Below are 25,200 nucleotides of genomic sequence, written 5' to 3'. Positions count from 1 at the left end.
GTCAGCCGCCCGCGACGCGCCGGAAGCCGGCCTGGCAGGGTCACGTGACTCGCGAAGGTTTGGCTCGGGCTGCGCAACTGATTGGAGGGCTGCCCTGGAAGGCGGGGCTTTGCGCCAGTTGGCTGAGGGCTAGAGGGAGGGGCTAGGGATCGCTAGGGGAAGAATAAGGACCGTCAGCTTACTTTGGCAGTTGCGAAGTGTTTGACTTTTGAACGATGAGGTTGAAGGCCATTGATTATTATTGTTGAATACGTGCTAAGCCGTTCCCCAAAACCCATCTCCCCAGGACCCTGGGCAAACTTTTCTAAATGCACTACACATTTTCTTGGATGTCCATACTGTTCCAAATTAAGAGCAGCGCAGTAGCTGCTGTTACATCTCTTGGATGGATGTTTATGGCAAACACTCTACCATAAATATATCACATGACAATCACAATGCACAACGGCACTGCTCTCTACAGTTTAGGAAATCTTTACAATCCAAAATATTGTAAATATCACTAACGTGTGTGTGTGTGAACAGATGCGGAGCCTATTGACTACCTTGAAACGACTTCCGCAAGAGACTCCACAACTAATGACAGCAGAACTACTTTTATAGCGTAACTAACATGTCCCAAAGTCTACCAAGAGATAGCGTCACTGCCATGGGGAGAACCTACAAGTGATAACAATCAGAATAATAGTAAGATGAAACATCTATTTTTTGTTTCTTTACACGGTACCTCTCTGGCTCCCAAGTTTTTAAGTGTATCATTGCATACTTATATTTATCTCGCTTCATAGTGTGGAGTTAAAATAGCAAAGTAGCTCTCTTCAAGCTTCAATTACAGTGGGATTTGGTAAATTAAGCAACCATATTCATAGTCATCCTTTTATTCATAAGACTTTCATTCAGCACCTACCACGTTGCTAATAGCTACTGAGCTACACTGAGCATAGTGATACATAGAAAAGATATAAATAAGGCAGTCTCTAGCTGATGTTTGTCTTCTTGTTTTTGGTTGCCCGACATCTGTACTACTTTTGATGCTTGAGAAACTTCTGCAATGGTTGACAGTAATTCAGTGCACCAAGTATTTCTAGAATCTTTCTTTGGGCACAAGTGGAGTATAGTTTCCACCGTCTGTAGTATTATGTGTGTCATTCGATTTGCTGTAAAATGAAAATAGAAGTGAATTTCATCATACTCATCTGGTAATGTAAGAAGTCAGTTCACCAAACTCTCGGTGCTTTGCACTGTGAATAGCAATGCTTGACATAATAGCTACTCTAAACCCATAAATCCTGGATTATGATGATCCAGGTACCATTGATCATCCATAACTAATATGCACTTAAGGAAAAAATAAGTACTTATTGTTTAAAATATTTATTTATTGGGAATTATTTGTTAAACAGCATAATCTTACCCAAACTAACTGATCCACCCTGTTACCAATCTTGGAGACAGAGCCATCCTATCACTAAATAAGATGAAATTATCAGAAACTCATGTTCTAAGTCTTCCTCCAAGATAATGTGCCAAATTCAGCAATGCTAATTAAACTTAATACTGAGGACTCTGTATCCAAAATTGCTAATGATGTTCAAAGTAAGGAAAATTCTCTCCAATATCAGTGGTAATACCAGCATCAAGTTTCTGACTTTCAACCTAGAGCTAAATCTTACTGAAGCCTAGCAGAACTCCTATTTACTCATAATTTTTGTTAAAAAATAATTGCATACCATGAAATTTTGAGGATGTTTGTAATTTCATAAAACATAAATACACAGGTTATATCTATTGTGCACTATCTGTAGAGAATCTTACATAAATAAATGGCTTGACTGGATGGTGTAGGCAAGTGGTTCTCCATGGTGTTAATGCCATCCCCTAAAGCACATGTTGGAAATGGGGAGTGTGTACCATTTTTTGTTATATTATTACAGTAGGACACTATTACTGTTTAGTGAGGAGAGACCAGGGCTGCTAGACATCCTGAAATGCACAGTGCAATCCCATACTTTGAAGATTTGTCACAGATCATGTACAACTTTTGAATGTGTCTCCAAACATTCATATAGATGAAAACCCTGTTTATAATTATCTACCCAAGAACCGAGTTTCACATGTAAGCCCAAATATTTTTGCAAGGTTTTAATGTATATTCAATTTTTCAAAAATGAAGTAACCATGTAATATAAGGGAAGAGCATTCTTTCTTCTGAACATTGCCAAGAGTTGATCCTATCTTAAAAGATCATGTCATCAATAGCTAAGCTACTCAGAGTATCTAAGGCACTTCTCAGATGCACTCATATGGGCCATCCTACTACTTCATTATATCTCTTGGTGAGTCATAGTTGAACATTATATAGTGAAAATATTTTATTATACATTATTTCCATTACATTTGTACTTTATATTATCATTATGTCATATTGATATTTTAAAAATGTGTGTAGTTTGTTTTCTATGAATTTGATTTCAGGAAAGTGGACAAGATGTTACATAATGTTTACTCTGAAAAAAGAGCATTAGGACTGATAAAACTAAGAAAAACATAATGCAGGCTCTCATTCCTTCTTTTACTACAGTCAGAGTTCAGGATCCTGGCTGGGGTACAGGGTCAAGAGAGACTAGGATGACTCCCCAGCTATGGAGCAGAGGTATGTATGGCTGTGTCCGCTCTTCTGTTTTTCACCCAATACACCCTCTCCAGATGGCTGATGCTAGCCATCAGTCACTCCATCTCCAAATATAGAAAGAAAGAACTTACAGCTGTGTTTGAGCAGAACCAAACAAGTCGTGGGCAAATTATCTTGAGACAACAGTTGTTAGGCAGAAATCACTGATCTAAATTTCCTCCAACATTAAAAATGTGAATATGAAACCATAATACTTCCTGGAGTATCTGACAATTGTACACCGATTTTAGAGAGAAACGTGGCACTACTAGACACCAGTTATTCCTTGATTACATATAAAACACAAGAAAGGTATTTTGTGTGTTTAGTTAGTATTTGTAACCAGCATGAATAAAGATAATCAAAGCAATTCTATTTTTCCAATCATGCTTAATATTCTGAAAAATAATAACCTATCAGAAAAGTAGAGAGGAGTTGTCATCAGTGTTCCTGAGAGCAGGAGCCATACTTGAGCTATCTTCATATCTCAAATAGCACCACGCCTTATCTATTCCAGGCAGATTCCCTTACAACAGACACAAATACATAAAAAGTACCTGATGGTTTCCAGCCTATTTGGAAAATGGAAGCTGCAGCAATTAAGGTCTATTCCATGGTTTACTCTAAACTCTGCAGAGATGGTCACTACTTTCCTATTTATTTCCACTTACTACAGATGAGTGGAAAAGGTGGTTCAATTGTGTGAGACAACATATGCTGAACCTATTTTGAGCCTTCCAGTATTGTAACACTGTGACCAGTTGGAAGTTCTCAAGGTTTTTCTCTTAATAGATGAGTTTAGTAGAAGCCTAAACTGCTACAATAAACACCTCTGGCAAATCTCCCCACTCCATGTGTTTGAAAATGGCACTCATGTCAATTACTTCACCTGCAAAAAGCTTACTTATCTTGTCTCTTTGTCACCACAGCCCTTTAGCAACTTATTACAAGTGACAGAAGTGTTCCAGAATGAATCACTGATAGTTGGAGCTCCAGGCCAGGAATGAATTGATGGGCATCATCTTTCCCAATGTTCATACAGCATTCTGTTCACATTGCTAATGCATTCCCCACTGTTATAGTAATGGGGAAAAGGTTTATAGCAAGCCACTTTCTTAGAATAAACCAATCCTAAGGATGACAGGATGTTTCAGGTGACTTTATAATATGTATGTGTAATGTAAGTACATATTTACTGCAAGTTCATGTGCTACTCAGAAGCCACCTGGGATTCTGAGATTTCAAAGACTTTTAGAGTTGGCAAAAATGATTTTGAGACATCACACTTACTAAAGATCATACCATACATATGTTTGTTTAAGCAAATGCTCAAGAGAGACAAAGAATTCCTTTTTGTGCGGATTTCCCTGAAGAAAGGGAGGGACCATAAAAACTATCACCCAACCCTGGAATCTTTCAAGAGTGGAAAGAAGTTCTACTAATAGTTATACCAGAACAGGTGGAACATTGGGCAGTCCCAGACCAACAGAGAGATATGCTCATGCTACATAAAGTGGGAAGACATAATAGTGAGAAACAAGGTAAGGATTTCTGAAACACGAACAGTCTCTTGAGTCCTCAAAGGATTTTCCCTTTGAAATACCAACAAAGGATAAACTCTTTACTTGTTATTGCTATGCTGACACTTTATGCCTCCTGTGATTTTTGTTGTTCACATGTCTCACTTTTGCTCAAAAAACCTGCACTTTTCATATCATGTGTAGTACTTACCTGTGCTGTTTGTTAAAATACAAGTCCAAGGTTCTATTTTGTACCTTGGTTTTTGGGGGCAGCATTTTAACAAGCCATCTTAAATAATTCTGATACTTACTAAAATTTCAGACCTACTGGAAATTATGATTTGTTTGGTTGCCCTTGACTCAAAATTTAATGAAAAGAGGCTTAGGCATAAATAAGGGGAACTTAATAGTTTGGGGAATTATAAGAAATAAAGGATAAGTCTTCATGTTGGTTAAGTTTTCAATTCAGGGATCAAATTTTTCCATCTGCTACCTTGGAGTTGACTTGATTATTAAGATCTATATCCTGATCCCCAAAAGATTCTGACTTGTGATTATAACATCCTGGAACATAAGAACAAATCCTAGACATCATTCTCTCACTGGCTCCAAGAAGGTCCGTGCCCAACTCTGAAACAAGAGGCATGGCCATGGGTGGTGTTTAGTGTGGATTTGGCTCAGACGTGGGTTCAAATCCCAATCAAATAAGTCAGAGTGAAGAGTGGCTCAAACCTCATGAACTGAGAGATGGAAATGAACAGGCTACTGTATGTAAAATTAAGATTGCCACTTGAAAGAAAGAAAATGAAATTTTGACCAAAGTAATTAGTATTCAATTCAATTGGTTTATACTAATTCAAGTTACAGCCAACCATAAAAGTAGAGAGTATGCTTCCTGGTTTATAAAATCAGAGGCAAATCTAGTGAGAGAGTGATTTAATGTTCATATTCCTGACTCCTTATATTCCTTAGGTGTTTTCCCTTAGAGAAATGTAAGAAACAACAATGTAGAAAAACATTGTTGGGGATTGTCACAACTAGGGAGGAGTACATGAGCAACAGAACATACTAACTACACAATTTAGGAGTAACCAACACTTTTAGGTAGGTTCAATGGCATCTTCAAATACAGCCAGTGTGCAACACATTCGCTCAAAATTTACCCAATCATGTGATGTTGTAGTCAGTTTGGGCACCTGTAACAAAAATACCATAAAGTAGGTGGTTTAAACACTAGGAATTTACTTCTGCACAGTTCTGGAGGCCCAGAAGGCCAAGATCAAAGTGTCAACCAATTTGATTCCTGGAATTCTGTTACTGATTTGCAGTTGGACACCACTTTACAGTTTCTGAGAGAGAGAGAGAAAAAAAAAAGGAGAAAGTCTTTTTTATGCCTTCCAAAGGCACTGTTCTTATTCATGAGGGCTCCACTCTCATGGTCTAATTAACCCCCAAAGGATTCTCCTCCAGATGCCATCATAATGAAAATTAGGGCTTCAACAGAGGAATTTGTAGGGGACACATTCACTCTACAAATTTTATTTGATTCTCTGAACCTAATGACAGAAACTGGATGATGTAGAGTGAGGGAACAGGAAGAAAACTAAAAGAACATGTCCATACTAAAGTTACTCTCCATGATGGGAAGATGGATAAAGAAACAACCAAACACAATATGAAGCCAAATATAAACCAGTTTGAAATAGAGAAACTGTAAAAATAGGTTCACTCTGACTGGACCAATCAAGTAGACTGCATAGAGGAAGTGGCACTCAAATTACACTTTGAAAGATGAGAGTACTTCACATAAAAGTTCTTTGCAGATGATATAATTATTAATGTCTTACAGTTCTTTATAATTTTGATTCAAGTGTGCACAAAATTATGACTCTATTTCCATTTCTTTCCCAGAAGCATTTATGGAAGATCTGCCATATGCCAAGAACAGCGCTAGGTTTGAATACCAAAATGATGAATAAGCCTAATTTCTGATCTTAAGGCATTCAACCATGTGGTCAAGTAGACCAAGATGCACAGAAGTAGTCGGATACAGTGTACATCTCAGCGTAGAGGAACATACAGGGACTGATGCAACTGACCACTTGCAGTTTGTCTGTGACTGTCCTCTGGGCCAGGACCAGAAAAACAATACCCACATCTCCAAGGTAACTGCTAGACATTCTGATAGTGACAGAGCAGTTTCCCTTTTGAGGGTGGGTAGAGGACCTGCCGGCACCAGCATCGCCACAGTCCTTGGCTGGCCTTTGTAGAAATTCTGAGGCCACATGCTTTGTGGTCAGGTATTGAATTACTTCCTCTTCTGTATTTTTGCAAAACATTCAGCAAAGCCAGTTTTACCAGGATGGGGATAAGCATCCTTTGGTTTTCTTTAATTTATTTCTTTTGTATTTAGAACGATAGGCATCCTGAAGATCATAGGAGGCTGTAAATTTGAAGGAAATCAATCCATTAGCTTGCTTCTTGCTGTTTTTTAAAACAGCAACTGGAAACAATAAGGCATATCAGAGCTAGGGATTTGGAATAAGACCAGGAATTGCATGTTAGACCTGACATATTACCAGTATGCTTAGGGACTAGATAGTTCTCTTACTCACCTTCCCTTATGTAAATGGAAATTTAAAACCCACTCCATAAAATTGTAATGAGAATTAAATTAGATGCACCAAGACGTAGAGTCATGCAAACTATCATCAATGTGCAAATGCCAGGTGTTTCCTAAATGTCCTTTCTAGTCCTTTTCAGAGAAATGTTTATCCAGTCACTAAAATCTCTAAAGGTAGCCCCAGTTTCACTCTCTTGAAAGTCCATGAAAACACATATTTTCTCAGCATTCTTTGCATACTTTTCATACAACCCTGGGAAGTACAGAGATGAATCAAACACTATGCTTGCCTCCCAGGATGTAAGCTTTTACTGACTTTTACTAAGGGTTTCATTAGCTAATCAATCTCTCTAGCTCTTTAGATCCCCATCCTGTATGCCAGTTTCCACTTCTTAATCTCTCTCTCTCTCTCTTCCCCAAAAATTGTGTAATTTGAATATTTGCCCTGAGCAAACAGTAGGGATATAAAAACTGTACAGATGTAGTCAGAAATTCGACTACAGTCATATGCAGTAAATATCATATAAATCATATAAATAAATCTTAAAAGGACACATTTGCAACAAAAGAAATTTGAGACTATCAATTACAAGAAAGTCAAGGGATGAAGGCATGGTTCAAGTGGTAAAACTTTTGCTTAGTTAGCAAGCCAAAACCTTGAGGTCAAAGCTCAGAACCACCAAAATAAGTGAAACAATGAAAGTCATATCTAAAGGCAAATGGTGAAAGTGTCACAACAAATTGTAGATTCTAAAAGTCAGAAGAACTCATGAGAGATGTACTTACAACCCTATCTGAACATGAGATGCTTCATTGTTATTACAGGGAGACTAAAGTGAGCCAGTTTAAGTACAAATCTATCTTGGTTTACCATTTTTCTGATTTCCTTGATGTTCTTAGTATACAATTGATATTGGATTGTATCATGTTCTCCAAATGCTGACATGTATAATCCTAATCCCAGTAATATGAATGGTCCCATATTTCTTACGTATTACTCTTAGTGATATTCTGATTCCACAATCTAATTGTAGCTTATATAGACAACATAATCTCCTACTTCTCACAAAAATAATTTGAAAGTTCTTCAGAGACTGTGCCAATGAATTATTCATGCAATACGTGACAGATACCCAAGAAATTAATAAATTCAATATACCAGCAATTAAAAACAAACAGGTGTGTCTTAGAAGAATTATAGGTGTGAATAAGGGCACAGGGAACTAATGGGATAAAACAGGAAGAACAAAAGATTTCAACTTTGTTTATGATACAATAGACAATGAATGAGGTACCACTTTGGTGTGAAGAGCATCATGGCGATTCGAGGTTTCAAAGTGTCTTCCCATTTTCCAATTTCTACAAGAAGGAAATAAGTTGAGGATTTGCTCTGCCTTCAAGCAAGGCATAGTTTCTGGCCTTTGGAGGTGGCTAATGAGGGAAATGGAAAAAGGAACATTTTTACTTTGCAGAGGATAGAGCCAAGAGTCACAAATAACTGACTATGTTGACACACAAGAGAGCAGAACCAGGGCTTTGTTAAGGAGCATTTCCCCACCCACAGGGTATAGGATTCTTGTTGCCTCTGACCTTGCAGTTTCATAGTGTCTGTGGACTAGCCATTACTATGTGACCCCCACCGCTGCCCTTTTTAAATGGGAGTGTTTGGGTGGAAGTTAGTCTGCCATGTTTCAGTATCAAATGTTGGGTAGAACAGGAAAGATGGTTCAGAGGTCTCCATAGCAATAGGAACCACTTTGTCATAGAGATTACTATCAGATCCTGGATTTGAAGTCTAGCAGCATGACTGAATGGCCATTTGGGGGTGTCTTCAGGGGAGAAGTGAATACATCATTTTTGAAAGTGAAAGGTGGGGATATGAATATCTAAGACCAAGGTGGAGGACTACATTAAATTAGATGATCATTCCAAATTATTCCCTCTTGTTTTCCACATCTACTGTATCTCTGCACCCATTGCTCTATGACTTACAGTGCTTTGAACAAATGGACTGTACTAGCCTACCCAACTGACATTGAGCTTGGTCATGACACATGCTTTGCCCAATGACATGTGAGTGAACATTTCAGATGCCTGTTCTGAAAAAAAAAAGAAGTTTTAAAAGCTACCATGTCTTTCTCCCACCTTGCTTGTACTTTCCCCTCTGTATGAAGAAGGAGCTGATCCTCCAGCCTTCCTCCTGAAATGATGTCACAAAGAGAAGAGCTACAGCCAACATGCAGCCACCATAGGGCAAGGCATATTAATAAAACTGAAGGGCAACTAGGAATAAGATATGATGCGTAATTGTTTGAAATAGGGATTGAGTCTCATTGGATTATGCACTCTGGTAAAATAGTTAAATTTGCTTTTTTCTTATAAGAGCACTGAACTGAAAGTCACAGGGCCATTGGTCAAGATCAGAAGATAAACATGAAGGAGGGGAGAAGAGAGAAAACTGGAATCCACAGGAAACAGCTAGAACCTGAAGCCATCTCTCACTGGCAGCAATGTTGGCAGCTTCACATCTCTGAACCCCACACATACTGCCAGGGATGCTCTGAAGAGAAGCTAATGGTCCTGTGGCAGATTCACACCCACTTCTGGTCCAGGATTTGTGAAGCTGATCGAATGATCTAGTCAGGTTTAGAGCTTTGGACTCTGTCCACACAGTGAGGCAAAAGATCTATGAAAATGTGCATGAACCACAACAGAGTCTGCCCTATCTTGGCCTTCAGTCAATCAGCATGGCTCCTAATTTATTTTTACCTTTTGAATTTTACACATACTGCTCTTATGGTCCAGCCTGACTAGAAAATAAAAGGAAATGTAGTTTAGCCAAGGTGACACATTACAAAGCTACCACATGGAGAAATAAAAATGTATTGCTATAAACCTCTTAAGATTTGGAGGTTGATTTTTTACTGTAGTATAATTACTGTGATAAAGTGGCTCACCTCTAACTCCTTCCAGATAACCAGCCTTTCTGGATTTGGGCCCATGTGTCTCCTTTTAGCCCTGATAAAATTCTATACCATGTGTGGCAAAAAGTCCAGCCAGACATAGAGTATAGAAAATCATATTCATATATTATTAAGTGCCTACTGTGCACTGGACTATATGCTAATTATAGACACTATTTTACCACAATAGAAAAGCATGGTTCTTATGAATCCAAACCCCAGAGTGGAGCATTATCACAAACATTAAGAAAAATTTGATTCATTAACTGCAATTGTGATACCTGCTCAGAGGAAAAATACAGGGAGCTTTGAACTCTATAATGTGGTCTAAGAGAGTCAGAGAAGTTGCTTAGAGAAAGAGTTATTTGGGAAAAAGATGAGACAAAGGAATAACATATTCAAAGAGCCCGAGATGAGACCAAACTTGAATAAGAAAAGCTGAAAGAAATTCAGTATCATTTAAATCGAGAAGAAATGTGGGATGGATGTGGGATGAGGCTGGAAAATAAGCAGAACTGGACCTCACAGGGCCTCACAGGCTATAGGGATAAAATAGTAAGAGGAGCAGTGGCAAGTCATTGACATATTTAATTAGAAGAGTGATATAATCCGATAGTCAAATGGAAAGGATCATTCTGGTTGTGATTTGGAAAATGTATTGGAGAGAGGCCAAGTGACAGAATGCTGGTATGAAATCCAGGCAGAAAAAGGCAGTAGCTGGAGCCCTGGAAGACAAGATGGAGATAGAGAATATGTCATCTTCAAGACCTACATAGACAACAGTACTGTCTTCTCCCAATTTTTTGGCTTGAGCCTTTGGACAGAATGTGATGCCAAGTAACAAAACCCAAAGTACAAGAGAAAGATGAGACTTGGGTAGGAAGAGAGATCAAAAGTACATGAGGATTAAGCAAGCAAGCAGGTATGTTTATTGGTTATGGTATTTTTAAATTAATTTGTCAACTGCAACAATACACAGCAGGATTTTCCAAAGTGTTCTCACGCATCCTGCTTATAAAGAGCATCCTATGGCCCAGAAGTGGTGGCTACTCCCAAGCACTAGCTGGAAATGCTGTTTCACTCCTACTTGCCTCTACATACTCCTGGGTGATTCACAGTATATTGGAATGTATGAAATACTGCTCTGGAACACAGGTCTTGGGAAATGTTATCTGGCCAAAAATTTCTCCAGGCAAATAATTTAAGAGGTGGTAAAACAATTTTTCCTGTATGTGGTCACAAGGCTAAATATCATTAAAACGTCCATAGTGACCTCTATTTTTTAAAGTCTGTTTTTCCTAGGACCTTTTTGTTCTTTATTTAGGCAGAGGCTAGAACTGGGGTTTGAATTTAGGGCTTCACAATTGCAAACCAGTTGCTCTACCACTTTAGCCATACCTCCAGTCAGTTTTGCTCTGGCTATGTTGGAGATGGGGGTCTCACAAACTATTTGCCTGAGCTGACCTTTAACTGTAATCCTCTCGATCTCAGCCTCCCAAGTAGCTAGGATTATGGGCATGAGCCATAGGTGCCTGGCTAAGGTTTTTGTTAGGAAATGTACTCCTTTTTATTTTCTCCATCCACACATACAGTCTCTGTTAATAGTGGGGGATTGAGAATTCCTCAAAACATAGTTCTAGAAACACCAGTTTCTAGCATGCAGAATAAGAGTTCTGAAGTCAGATCTGCCTGGACTTTAATTAATTTATTCATTGATTCTGTAAATATGAATCAATGACCTCCTATATGAGATGCACTCTTCTTGATGTTGGGGCTATAATAGAAATGGGGGAAAATGACAACATTTTTGATCCCTTTAAAGCTCACATTGTAGCTAAGGATCTTTTTGATCATTACAAAAAAAAAAAAAAACTGGGCATGCTTCAGGCTGAGATGTTCTAGGAGGGAATCAAGTCCGGCAGGCGAAGAATGAGGAGGAGTGATGTGGAAGGGAAGTCAGTTACAGGAGGCAGAAGAGCACAGAACTAAGGGAGGAGAGGAAGAAAGCCTGTGGCTATCTGTCCAGGGGCAGAGACGACACTAAGTTCCAAGATTCAAAGCAGGAGATGAGTGTGCCTGAGGACAGAAGAGCAATGGAGCCTCAGCAATGAAATTCCAGCACTGACCCTTGGCACTGATGAGAGGGAGCATTATGTAAGCTCTAACCTTCTGTCCATGTACTTTGTAGAACTGTGTGAGGTTTAAATGAAGTCTTATATATATAGTGTTTAGTGCAGCTCCTGAGTTACAGAAAGTGCTCGAACACATTTGATAAAATCATTACCGCTTGTTAAGAATATAAACCAGGGAGGGGTCCTGCCAGGATTTGAATCCTCCTCACAATTTTGGTTGACTGAGTCCCATTCTATAGAAGATCCTTCCATATTGTACAACCTCAGGAGTGAAGGAGAATTAGATGGGATAAACTTTTCTGCCAACCTGACCAACCAAGGTCTGAGAAAAAAGGGGGTTTACAGACTGGCACATTTGCACTGAAGACTCAGTTATTTTTCATTTCTTTCATCTCACTAGATTCTCCAAGCCATCCTATGAAGCATATATTATTACATTTGTATTTGAGAAAATTGCAGTTCGAAGAAGATAAGTCACAAGGTCAATAACACTGCTAGTACAGTGACAGTTTGATCCTCTGTGTAACTTCTAAACCTACACTCTCTCTAGCACCCAATGTGACCTCACTGTTCCTGGAATGAATATTTCTTTCATCACTTAAATAGCACAAGTGTGGAGGGATGTACAAGCGTGTCAAGTTCTTTAGGTTCTATTAAAACATTAATGTAAAATGCCATCCATACTGTGTTTTTTTAAATCCAACTTTTGTTGAATCGACATTGCCACTCTAGAAATTTTCATAAAACCATGGTCCCATTATTTAACAGTATTCTGACTTTAATAGTATCAGTATATTATCCTTCATGAATTTAAGTGATTTGGACAAAAGAACATAAGTATGCACTAATCATACTTGAATGTGACTAGACATTGACAAACAAGAAGAGTTGCTTTGCTGAGAGATTTTCTCCTGTTCTTACTGCTTACAGTGATGGGTTAGCTCAGAAAAGCATCTTTCAGCAACTGATGCATCTAAGTGGCCTGACACATAGGCTGCAAAACCTTGGCTGCTGGTCCAGGCGACTGTGATCCTCACCAGGCTCCTCAGTTCAAGAGCCCAACAGGAAGTATGATCTCATTCTGCTGCCCTGCCGCTGGTTACGCAGGCTGCTTTTGAAAGAAAACAAGTATTGCTGTAAGGCTGACTTTCCTAAGAACTACACTTTCTTCTCTTCAAGGAAACAGCGCCCAAAATAAGAGGCCACTGAAGTCCAAACTTCTCTGCAGATGCCTGCACACAGCAGGGGTGTGTGTAGTGCCCATTAGACAGGAGGGTAGGACTCCTCTTATCAAGGACTTCTGCACTTGTTGACATTCTGATGCTGCTTTCAGCTGAACAACTTCTCAACCCTCAATTTCTCTGCTGTCAGCCACAGGAAGCTTTGTATTTCAGTAATTATTCTGTCATTTCTCATTTGGAAGAAGAGACCGGGGACTCCCTCTGGAAGGAACATGTATGGGCAAATTATTTTTCAGAACAGATGTGTTGCTTTGATGAAACTGGTAGACAGTCTGTTTCTTGAAAGGTTGTAGAGTTGTAAAGGAAGTTGTGTTCACTGTTACTAATTCTTGATTAACTGTCAGTATACTGTCTGTAAACAGCTACAAACATTTGTAAGATAAAACAATAAGACCTTGCTTTCTGTTGCAGGATTTGCTCACTTAAAAATAAGCTTCATAGTTGAGCAAAACTAATGTAGGGTAATTTGGGCTGGGTATATTCATAACGTATTTATCAAAAATGAAAATGACAAGTGACATACTAATAGATTAGATGGTAAACTATTATTTTATATTCTAAACAAATGAGATTTTATAAATGTGTGCTTTAATTTAAAGATTTTCCAAGGAATGCTAGAGATTTCTAGCATTTTCTAAAGATTTCTAACCTTTAAAGGGCTCTTGTAAGCTGGATTATATGTTTCTTAACAGGTTTGTATATACTTTATTGAAATAATTTGGAGTTCTAGAAATACTAGATTAATTGTATCATGCTTCAAAAAATCTATTACTAGTTATCATTGCTTTCCCATGAGCAGTGGTTGTAATTCAGAAGAGAGTGCACCATCACTGTGCAAAGCTCAGTGGTCACCATGAGGTAGACTATTTGATGAGGTAAGTGATCAAAGTTTACATAAACTACACACTTTGTTACGTGATTCATTTGTAATTGAAAAGACAAATTATATGTTCATGGGAACAGTTTTGAGATCTTCCCAGTGTAATATTATCTTTAGCTCAATGCCACTTATGCTATTTAGGAATATCCAAGCTGATAACAGGCTATAACAGCTATAAAAAAACCCATGGAGCCTTTCTAGGACCACTTGTCAATGACTTAAGTCATTGGGCAAAAGACAGACACCAATCCCTCCCTAAGCAGTGTTTGCAACTTGATAATGAAACTGATTTGTGCCAAATGATTTAAATACAAATAAGATTTTTTGGAGGGGGGAGGGGCAGGAGGTGGGCTCTAGAGCCAATCAATGTGTTCAGATTTCTTAAGTAACTCACTTACACTATTTTATCTTCATGACAAATCAACCTTTGTTAAATGTTGTCTGTCCAAAAAAATTCCGCCCTTATTTACAGAAAAAGATTCATCAGCCTTGCTAAGAAAGACAATGGGAAACAGAATACCAAGTCTTTGAGGCAGACCCAACCCTACTGAAGTCTTGCAATCTGGTCTCCTGCCTTCAACCCTCCATCTTTGTACTATTTCAGCAAACAAATCTGACTAGTGCAATTAGTAGATGCCATCTGTTTTGGCATCATTTTTCTATTTTTAATATATAGTCCATCTTTTTTTTTAACATCTTTTGCAGAAAATCTGTGAAGTTTGAACGAGCGGCCTTCCCAAGATGTACTGAATCTCTCAACTGATGTCAACACCAGTAGCAAATAAATGTAGGAGAACTGCTATGCGCAATTATCTTTTGAATGATTAGACTCCTTTCAGCAATTTCCTTGCTTTGATTTTGCTGATACTCAGACCATTAACCATCTGTCAGTAGCTTTGCTTCTTAAATGCCAGGGTGCGCTTTGGCAATGATTTTGACTTCATTTCTTTCCTTGAGAGAAATGTGGTATTTTTCCTTTTAGTAGGAAAAAAAATCACCATTTTTAGATGCTTGTGCATAAATGTGAAAGGAGATTGTTTATCAGCTACTATTAAGATGCAAAACTGTTTGTCTATAAAAAATGCTAAGTGATTTTGATAGCTACTTGCAGAAAATAAGGGCGTTGTTAAAACGGTAGTGGTTTTGCTTCTTCCTTCCTCTTGTTATTTTCTCCCCCAACTCCACTTCTAACCCTCCCTCACACACCCACAATTTTCTCCTTACAAGCCAACCAGCCCAATCCCAAAGTCTAAATTCCTTTCTTTGTCTTGGGTAGTAATTGACTGTGAGGGAATCAAGTTTCACTGAGGGTGGTTATTAGACTTATTGGTACCATCACTGCACATGATAAAATTCTGCTTTAGAGTTTAGACTATCAGCTGCAAGTCTCTCCATGTGAAGTTCAGTGCCATACCTGGAAAAAAATGAGTGGATGCTCTGTTTACTGAAGATTACTCACAGGCTTCATACACTGGAAAGTCATGTGAACAAAACCCCAAAACTTTTTTTTTCACTGCTAAAGTCTTCTGCTCATTACCTTAGAGTAGAAGTATCTTAAACGCACTGATGAGAGAGAGTCAGGGCCAATGATTGAATTTCTCACAATACTGAGTAAGTTACAATTACACTCTGGGTAACTGATTTTACTTTCCTCCAGCTTCATGCAAGATGTTTTCTTCCTTCCTTTTCTAAGCTCAGTTTGATGCTAATGATTTATTATTGTTGCATCCTACACCAAGGAACCTCTAAAGCACTGTACAGTATAAGAGACAGAAGACAGGTGCTCCAAAATCATTTCATGCTTCTCCTAGGGGCTTAGTGACAAGTTGTGTCAGGCTCGTTTGCTGGATGACTGCACTATTCTGAATGTTTCTGCTGAGACTGGGACATCAGCTATTCACACCTTATGTGCTAACACAGTTGATGATCGATTGTGCATGTTGGTGAGGTGTGAAAAATTCATCTGCCATTTCTTATACAGATCCCTCTAGAATGGACAGAGAACATGCTAGAGAGCCATCCCCCCACGTGCATTTTCCCAAGGTATGGTATGAGGTTTTTCTCAACCGAATCAAATGATCAAATTCCCTTCATGCCTGTCTTATTTTGTCCTGGTTTTAAAATACCATTTTATCTGTCCAGGCTTTGTATAGTTATGTATTTTTAGCCCTATACCCAAAGAAAATGAAAACTTGCTTAAATCTAAGGATGGATTGATTTTTTTTCTTTTTAGTGTAAGTGTATAAGCATGTGTAATTTATTTCTTTGTTGAATGAAGAAGCTATAATGAATACTGATAGATGGTTATTTTTTTATCAAATAGATGTTCTCTTCAATGTCTTCCTGTCTCATTTTACAAGAGTCACAGTATTCTACACCCATGTACAAGTTGACCAATTTTATGCTCCATTTATATAAGTAGATTCTACTATTTTGTACAAGTACTACAATAGAGTCTCGGCTTTTTCTTTCTTCTTTCTTTTTTTCTGAGCTTCTGTTTGTCTTTCATTCCTTCCACAGACATCAGCTGAAATTTCCCCCAGCATTTTGTGAAATATGCCATAGTATACAGGGATCAAGCAACTGATATTAGAAACTGCACCTGCCTATAAATTCTAGGTCTTCTATGTCTCCTGATACTACCAAATGAGTCAGCTAAGGAAAACCAAGCAGAAAAGTGGAATGAACTCTTATCTTAAGAGTCAGACTAACTAGGGTTTGCATCCTAGCTCTGTGCATATTATCTATGTAAAATAGTCAAATAATTTTACCTTCTTCATCTTATTTTTTCCCTGTTACACAAGAAGGGTAATAATGATACTTAACTTTTAAAGAGATTTATGAAGAGTAGACAAAGGGCAAAATTTGGGGCCAGATCAATGGTAAGTGTTCAATCATAATATCAGTTAAAATACTATTATATTAATAATAAGCACATATATTGAGTATAGGTTTTTAAGCTGAAAAAAATCAGAAATTTTGTAAAGGATGAGCAAGATATGCAGACAGATGAGAGACATTATACAACCTATCAATGAGTGTTTAATTACATAAAAAACTCTAAAGGCCCTAGTGGTGTTTGTCCCTTAACCTACCTCATCCAACCTTTGTGCTATCCTAGGATGCATAAACTCTAGACCTTGTTAGTCATCTCTCAAGACAAGAAAGGACTTGGTCTTGGAGAAGTTGAGCAAGTTGCTGGGCTTTGTGATGAGGTTGGGTTTCTGAAGCCAATTGGAAGGGACCTGCTAAAAATAAACAGCTACTACAATTTTTATAGTAGAATTAAAGCAATAGTCAAGATCTACAGATAATGTGTAATCAGCTTAAGATGTTTGATATTACTGGAGTTGCATCTCTTTCTTTTTACTATAGTCTCGATGCTGTTCATCTCCATTTTGTTTACCATAAAGAGAAGAGTCAATGTTAAGGGCATTAAAAAAGAGAGATGACCAGGGGTTAGAGAGATTGTGGTTGAAATTCGTTAAAAGTAGAAACCTCAAAAATTAGAATGCAGATAGAAATATAGGTCTAGATATCTGTAATCTCCTACGTGTCCAGTGTATTATTGTTACCATACTAATTTCTGAGTATGCAGAATGGATGAAGAGGGAAAAGGAGAAGGGAGAGGCAAAAGATGTAGCTCTTTATCTTGTCTCTCTCACTCAGCCTTAAGATCTTGAACAATCAACATCTTACTGGAGTCTCCCTTTTCTTATCTGCTAATGGAGGAATGTTAAGCAAAATGTGCTTATGAAGTGGTTTAGTGCATATCTAGAAAGTAGCATTTCCTGGTGTTTCCAGAGTCCCAGGTCTCTACTTGTACTATTAATATTTCATCAATGATTTGAAGTATGGACCTATAAACACCAATGGTAACATTCATGTAATGACATTGAGTACAGTATGCTATAATTCAAATAGAAGACAAAACTATGAGAACACATACTGAAATAGTAGCCAATAGATTTAGCTTAGAACACTTAGAATATGGAAGTCATACATGTTAACAACCTTCTATTAAAGTATGAAGTTTTATCCTTACAGCAACTCTGTGCGGTTGGTTTTGAAAACCCTTTATTGTACAGATTCCTGTTTAGATAGAAATTAGTCTTCGAGAGAATAAACAACTAACAAGTAGCATAATCAAGATTCTAACTCCCAGTATAAACCTAGCTTTCTCTAGATGCAGAGCCTTTTTTTCTCAGTCTTCACTATATACTTACTTTCTACAAAGAAGTTGGCCACAAAGTCTGAAAGAGGCAATATATATTAAATAATATGTGGAATATACTGCAAGTTGATGATGGATTCAATGTTATAACAATGTGTTGGTGACTGTGGGTAAAGAAATAAAAGAATCAGGCTAACATGACTTAGACTTAATCATTAAAGACATAATTCTATAATGAGAGAGTTTACAGTCCCAATCTCCTCTGGACAGAAAGATCTAAATGGCAGGGTTCCATGCATGGTACATGAAAGAATGCTTTAAAACCTGAGAAATAGGGGAAAGCAGTAATGATATGGCAGTGAACAGATCACTATCACTCTGTGCCATATCAAGTTGAGTTAAATGAATCAGAAGACTTTTAGTATGGGTAAAAGAGGACCCACACAGGATATGAAAACTCTTCAGGTAGCTAACAGTTCTCAAATGTGAGCTGGGAGGAAAATGAAAACCACAATTCTTTTGTCATATGACAAGAGTAAAGACATGGCCTATGGCATTAAAATCAAGGGGAGTGAATGGAGCAATGAGCTTCCAACATCCCAGAAAGGCTGATTTGCAATGTTTCTCTCCAAGAAAATGGATTACTGTCAAGAGATACATCCTATGGTAATGAAACTGATTAGCCACAGTGTTGTCACCAAAGGTTAAAATAGAAAGAATCACTAAATTTTAATGTGGTCAAAACCCAGAAGGTTAAGAGTGACATTCTTTTAAGGGTTGCAAAGTAATTGGTAGTCATGAATGTGAACAGGTGGGTTTTCCTTCACATGTGGCTTTTGTGTGGCTACACGCACTGAATAAAGACTTAGAGGATTTTTCTTTTCCCTCTGTAGCTTTGATTTCCTTGATGGTGACATTTCCTTTGAATGCTGCACTATAGATCCCCTGACAGGCTGCCACTGTGCCTGCCGCAGAAGTCCCAGACTCCTCACCAATGGCTACTACATTTGGACAGAGGATAGTTTCCTCTGTGGTGGAGATGGCAACATCAGTTTGAACCCTTCTCAGACCAGTGTTATGTACAAGGAGAACTTAGTTAGGTAAGTAAAGAATGTTAAGTAAAGCCATCTTGAGTCTGTTACAACTATCATTGATTCATTTATTCACTCAACAATTACTTATAAGGAGCTTATTATTACTCCAGATTGTGGAAACCAAAGGGCAATCAATGTGAGAACAAACGAAAGTGAAGTGAATCGATACAGACATGGGGAGAGAAACCTGCATGGGGCGCAGTGGAGGGAAAGGGAAAGACGCCATTTCACTTGGGAAACAGGCTAAAAACAAGCTTCAGGTGGTGATTAACTCAAGTCTTAAAAGATGTAGCACACCAGTTAAAATAAACTAGGAAATGGAACTTTTGGGGAGAGGACACAGGCACGGGATCCTGAGAAACACTGATATAATTAGGGGAATGCAAGTAGCTTGGTAATGATACAAATTAGGGTGGGAAGGGAAGAGGCACCCTGAAAGAAAGAAGGCTGAGCACAGAATCATGGGTGGAAGGGAGAAAGTTAAGTATCAGTCTGAGGAGTTTGGGCTCTCTTCTGTAGATAGAGAGGTGTTACTGGCAAATTATCAAATTGAGTCTTAGAGAGATAACTGTGAAGATGGACTAGTGAGAGTGTGAATATGTAAGTAGAGAGTGAGCAGAATAGGAAAAACTGAAAGCAAGGGTCAATACATTGAAAGAAAGTATCAGTATCAAGGAGAGTGGGGCGGGAAAATAGATAAGTGAGATGTAAGAAGGTAGGGCCTGGTAACCATTTGGGTGTGGGAATTTCCACAAGGAAAGGGCACTTGTGTGAAACCAAGACTCTGGCTTGTCACCTGGATGAATAGTAGCACCATTTAATGAAGGAAGGGCATTTTTTTGAGAAAGAAGATAAATGAGTCACTTCGGATCAGTGAATTTGGGTAATCACATCTACTTTCTTTTGCTTCAAATCACCTACATGTGGATTGTATCAGTCAGCTATTGACAAAAAGATGGTGTGTAACAAACAATGGCAATATCTTAGTGACATGTAACAATGAATACATATGTTTGGAAGTTAGCCATTGTACGTTGATCTAGTCTGGATTAGACTGAGTTTGACATTAGGTTGGAATTATGTCAATTTCCTTCATTCCTCAAGGCTACAGCATAGAAGTGCTACAGTAATCACATTGTGTTTAGTTTTCACAAAAAATTACTCCATTGTCACAAACTCTATTATTTTTATCAACTTGCTGCTTCCTGAAACTGATGGCAGAGAAAGTTAAAATAAAGTAGTTTCTCAACCACAATCCAGTTCACATTTTCTACCAGAGGATTCTTTGTTGTGGGCAATTGTCTTGGTCATTATGGCTTTTTAACAGTATCACTGGCCTCTAACCACTATTAGCCTCCTCTTGGTGTAATATGAAAAGGAAAGGTCTCCAAAAATGGCCAAATTCTGGTCAAAATCATCCTGGCTGAGAACCATCCAGATAAGGATGCACAGGGCTTGTTGTAATCCATCTAAACACCAAGGGAAAACCCAAATCAAAATTCATCTTCTGAGAGCAGCTGCAGACGCCCCCACAGAAGAGCAGAATGTTATAATAGGAAAAGTGTCTCATTTCCTCTTTGCACTTCTTGGCTTCAGTTCAGGTCCTCAGCATTTCTCACCAGTATAATGTGTTTCGCACAGGACTTGGCACATTCCAGGCAGGCACAAAACAAAAGTTACTGAGCTGTGAATTTTGACTAGCCTCTCTGCCCTCAAGCTTGCTCCTCCAAGTCATTCTCCCAGGCCAAGAGCCTCTGGGAAATGCAAACCCTACCACTTCACCACCTCTCCCCTCCCCGCAACACTCTCTTGTGGTCTCTCTTTGGCTAACATTAAACCCCATCTCCCCACAAAAGATACAAGACTGTTCATTGTCTGCCTCTTTTGCCTCTCCAGCTTCATTTCTTAGCATGATCTAATGAAAGACCTACTTATTCTCTAATGATCAGGTCAGATCATCTTACACAACTTACAACTCAGTTATCCCAGAAAACCTGCTTTGATCTCAATTAGGATTGCCTTTCCTACACTTTCAAGGCTCCTCGAAGGTATTCGTGCAGAGCACATGTCCACACTGTAACATGAAGATCAAGAGTAGAGATTGCGGAACCAGACTGTGGGTTTGCTAACCAGCTCTGCTCTTTATTAGCTGAGTGATATCAGCCAAGTAACCTTGCTGGGCCTCACTTTTTTGACCTAAAAATTGGGGGTAAGAAGAGTACCTGCATTATGTGGCTGTTCTGAGGATGTTGTGAGTTGTCTATGTAAACCGCAGAGAAAGCTACCTGGCAAAGACTAAGCTCTAGGAAAACATTAGATGTATCTGCATTATTGTTTTCCTTCTCCCAGAGTAAATTGTGATCATTGTGTAGACATGGTTTTTGTCTTTATCTCAGTACTATTGAAATCAATCAGAGACCCCAGAACACAGCAGAACTTTAAGAAATATCTGCAGAATTATTGAAGGGACCAGACTTGAGATGCAGAGATGTACTCTATACATCAAGCATTGTCACCAGATTGTGATTTAAAACTAAGCTTACTGCTACTGTTGTTTGCCATGCTACATTATTTCTTCCCAGAATATTTAGAAAGAAAAAGAGAATCCGCCGTTCCTTTTCTTCTCTCTTCAACCTCAGCACCTCTAAATCCTGGCTGGATGGAAGTATCTTTGGTGATATCAGCTCTTCCCCAAATGAAGACATCTGGTTGGAAGGAGTCAGAAGGCTGGACACGAACCATTCTGATGAAAACAGTGAGTTTGAATCTAGCTTCCCACAGTGAAATGTCATTTTCAAATGGGGAGTGGCAGCTATGTGGTCCTGGACCGATGTCCAATTCACAGATGACAGTCATTTGATAGAGGGAATGGGCCACATTTAAAATTTCACTGTTGTTTTTCTACACTACTAGTGTGACTGAAATACATAGGTGTTCATGCAATGCAAAACAGCCGATTTTAAACAGGTACATCACTAAGTTGCTGATATTCAGAAAATATTTGCACATCTCGAATTTTTCTGCATATGGGTGGAAAAATGATACTGGAGTTAGATTTAGAATCAGTATAATTTAGATCTAATGCAGATTTCTGTATTAGAGAAAGTGTCCTAGAGTTCAAGTCCCAGTTTGGGCACACTGCAACAGTTACTTTGCTAAGCCTTGATTTCATTAAAAGAAAAGAAACATACATATGTGTGTATGTGTGTGTATATACACATATATGTATATGTAGGCACATATATTTCTATTGAAATAGGTTAACATATGTATATATGTTAATCACTACATAATAGGAGTATTGGTAAATATGTGCTTATGTATGGATACATACAAACACAGTGTTGCATACTCAAACTATATTCTCTTATTTGTTCATTCATTCAACAAATTCTGATTGCCTGCTCTGTGGGTGTCACTATATTAAACATACATCTTCATAGCTGAATAAGAAAGGCATAGCTCTAACCTTGGGAAACTTCTGGTTCAATTCTCCTGCAAATAATTGCAGTAGAATACCTTAAGCATTCTAAGTTGTAAGCAGAGTGTGGAGAGAATGACAGAGGGAAAGCCAGAGAGGCAGTTAGTTCAGCCTAGAGGAGGCTCGGATGAAGGGCTTCAGGAGCAGGTAACATTTGAGTTGGTCAGGAATAAGCTTGGATATTCCAGCTTTCCCATTCCCTCTTCTAAATTGCTGGGAGCATAGACTTTCCAAGACATGTATGTGGCCTAGTCATTCTTAGCACAACCTACAAGTTCCTTTGAATATTTCCTACTTCTCAACCAGAATTAGCTTAATTTGTAGGGTCCATTGAAAAATAAAATTCAGGGCCTCTTGTTTAAAATACTTGAGAATTTCAAATGTTAACAGCAGAATGTTATCCCAGGATGAAGCTCTTCTTACCTCGGGGCCCTCTGAGCATTTGCACTTGTCCCAGACCCCTGTCTCTTGTCCTGTCTTCAACTTCATCTTTCTTTCCCTTAATGCATTTGACTCTGATTACTGTAATTTGCCCCCAGTTTCCTGAATGAACCATGCTCTTTCCAACATCTATGGCTTTTCTTAGGTTGCTTAGTCTACTGAAATTCATTCCTTCAGTCTTGTAAGATTTCATTGAGGACCAGCTACCTTCTAGGCACTATCTGTACACTACACACAGAGAAGGGCAAAACCAACAAAAACCCATTGTTCTCATGGAACTTGCATTTTCTTTGGAGAAGGAGCATGCTAAAACGTGTGGGTGGTATGGAAAACAATCAAAGGAGATATGATGAGGATGTGAGTTTACATTAGGTGGTTAGGGAGGCCTCCTTGTGAAGACTTTGAATATGGACTTAAAATCAGGAGCAAAACAGTTAAGTAGAAGCCTGCAGAGGAAGAATCCAGGCCCAGTAAGTGTGAGAGCAAAAGCTGTTCACCAGGAGGATGTCTGGGGCAGAGCAAGTGAGAGGAAAGGATAGAAAAGCAGCCCAGAGGTATGTATATGTGCTGCTGGGAAATGGGTATGCCAGTGAGGAGGGACAAGGACAGCTGGAAGCCCATCTCAAAGGCTTTGGATTTTATCAAAGAAATGACATGATTCCATTTCCACTTTGACACTCTAACTCTGGCTTCTGAGTTCAGATTCGAGCTCAAGCATGAGGCAGAAGAAGGAGACTGGTTAAGAGAAGGTTGGGGTGATTGGTGTGGGGGACAATGGTAGCTTGACTAAGATGACACAGGGTGGTGATGAGAAGGGTGGGATTCTGGACATATTTCAAAGGCAGAGTCAATAGGCTTTGCCAATGTGTGCTTTAGGAAGAAGAGAAAGAAGCCAAAGGCATATATGCCAGGCACCGTGCAGTATGTCTTGATTAAGCGTATTGCCTTGTTTTCACATATCAGCTCATTTTCCAAACCCTAAAAATTAGGTCATGCTATTGTGTTTCCTATAGTTAGAGTAAAACTGAGGCTCAGAGTTAACTACACTGTCCACATTCATTTGACTTATAAAGGGTAGAGTTGGACTTCGACCCAGGTCTGTCTGGTTTGAAAGACCAGATTTTGATCTTTTCTACAAAAGGTTTTGCTGTCCTTTCTAATGTCAAATTCAGCAAGTACTTCATAGCTCAAGCCCAAAGAGCAAGCAGCTAGAGTCATGTAATACAATCGTAACATTTTTACTGTGTAGTCTTTATATGTCTGCTATTTCTCTCAACCTGGTTCCTGGGCACAAAATTCAAAAATTACATTTTATTTTTAAGTTTTTAAATTTGCAGTAATTATTTTAAAAACACACATGAAATTGTGAGAAACAATAGAGGGCCTCTGAAGCACTGGTCCAGTTTTTCTCACTGGTAACAATTTATACAGCTACAGAATGTTGTCAAAATCAGGAAATTGATACTGACAATACCACGAAGACTCTAACAGATGTTACATGCACTTGTGTGTGTGTGTGTGTGTGTGTGTGTGTGTGTGTGTGATATTAGATTCATTCTGAAAGTAGAATAAGAGCTTGTTCAATGAAGAAACAGTCTCTTAATTTGACCAAATGTTCACTTAAACCCAGTATGTTCTAGTGCACTACGATGACAAGAAAGCATAAGCAGGATGCCTTAAAAAGAAGGGGACAAGACATAGAGGGTAGACTTGGAAAGCTGGACTGTGGATGGTTGAAAAACCTTCTGTGCCACATTGAGGATTTGGATTTTATCTAATGAATCAGGATAATTTTGAAGGCTCTTAAGCAGGATGAGGACGGATCAGATTTGGATCTCTCTCTTTCTCTCTCTCCATGCAGAACTGCATTTTGAACTCAGGGGTTTAGACTTGCAAAGCTACTCTACCACTTGAGCCACACCTGCAGTCTGTTTTGCTCTGGTTATTTTGGAGATGGGTGTCTTGCTAACTATTTTCCCT

At 38.6% G+C, this 25,200-nt stretch overlaps 1 protein-coding gene across 5 annotated transcripts in view; it reads left to right on the top strand.

Annotated features, from left to right (window-relative positions):
- Nucleotides 1–13,021: 13,021 nt before the first annotated feature.
- Nucleotides 13,022–25,200, top strand: part of Tmem71 (transmembrane protein 71) — a 36,143-nt gene continuing 23,964 nt past the window's right edge. The window contains exons 1-5 of one of the 5 annotated variants that reach the window (XM_020180481.2): nt 13,022–13,184; nt 14,736–14,817; nt 16,012–16,073; nt 19,098–19,304; nt 21,881–22,053. In XM_020180481.2, coding sequence (XP_020036070.2) covers nt 16,036–16,073; nt 19,098–19,304; nt 21,881–22,053 — 418 coding nt within the window. In that variant the 5' untranslated portion in view covers nt 13,022–13,184; nt 14,736–14,817; nt 16,012–16,035. Of the gene's footprint in view, nt 13,365–14,735; nt 14,818–16,011; nt 16,074–19,097; nt 19,305–21,880; nt 22,054–25,200 lie in introns of all 5 variants that reach the window. The other 4 variants (XM_020180484.2, XM_020180480.2, XM_074069246.1 and 1 more) reach the window with 4 other exon arrangements.

Source organism: Castor canadensis, chromosome 3 (assembly GCF_047511655.1).
Source record: "Castor canadensis chromosome 3, mCasCan1.hap1v2, whole genome shotgun sequence".
Lineage (NCBI taxonomy): Eukaryota > Metazoa > Chordata > Mammalia > Rodentia > Castoridae > Castor > Castor canadensis.
Note: the sequence above shows the minus strand (reverse complement) of the source record. Positions and strands in the feature narration are given on the sequence as shown.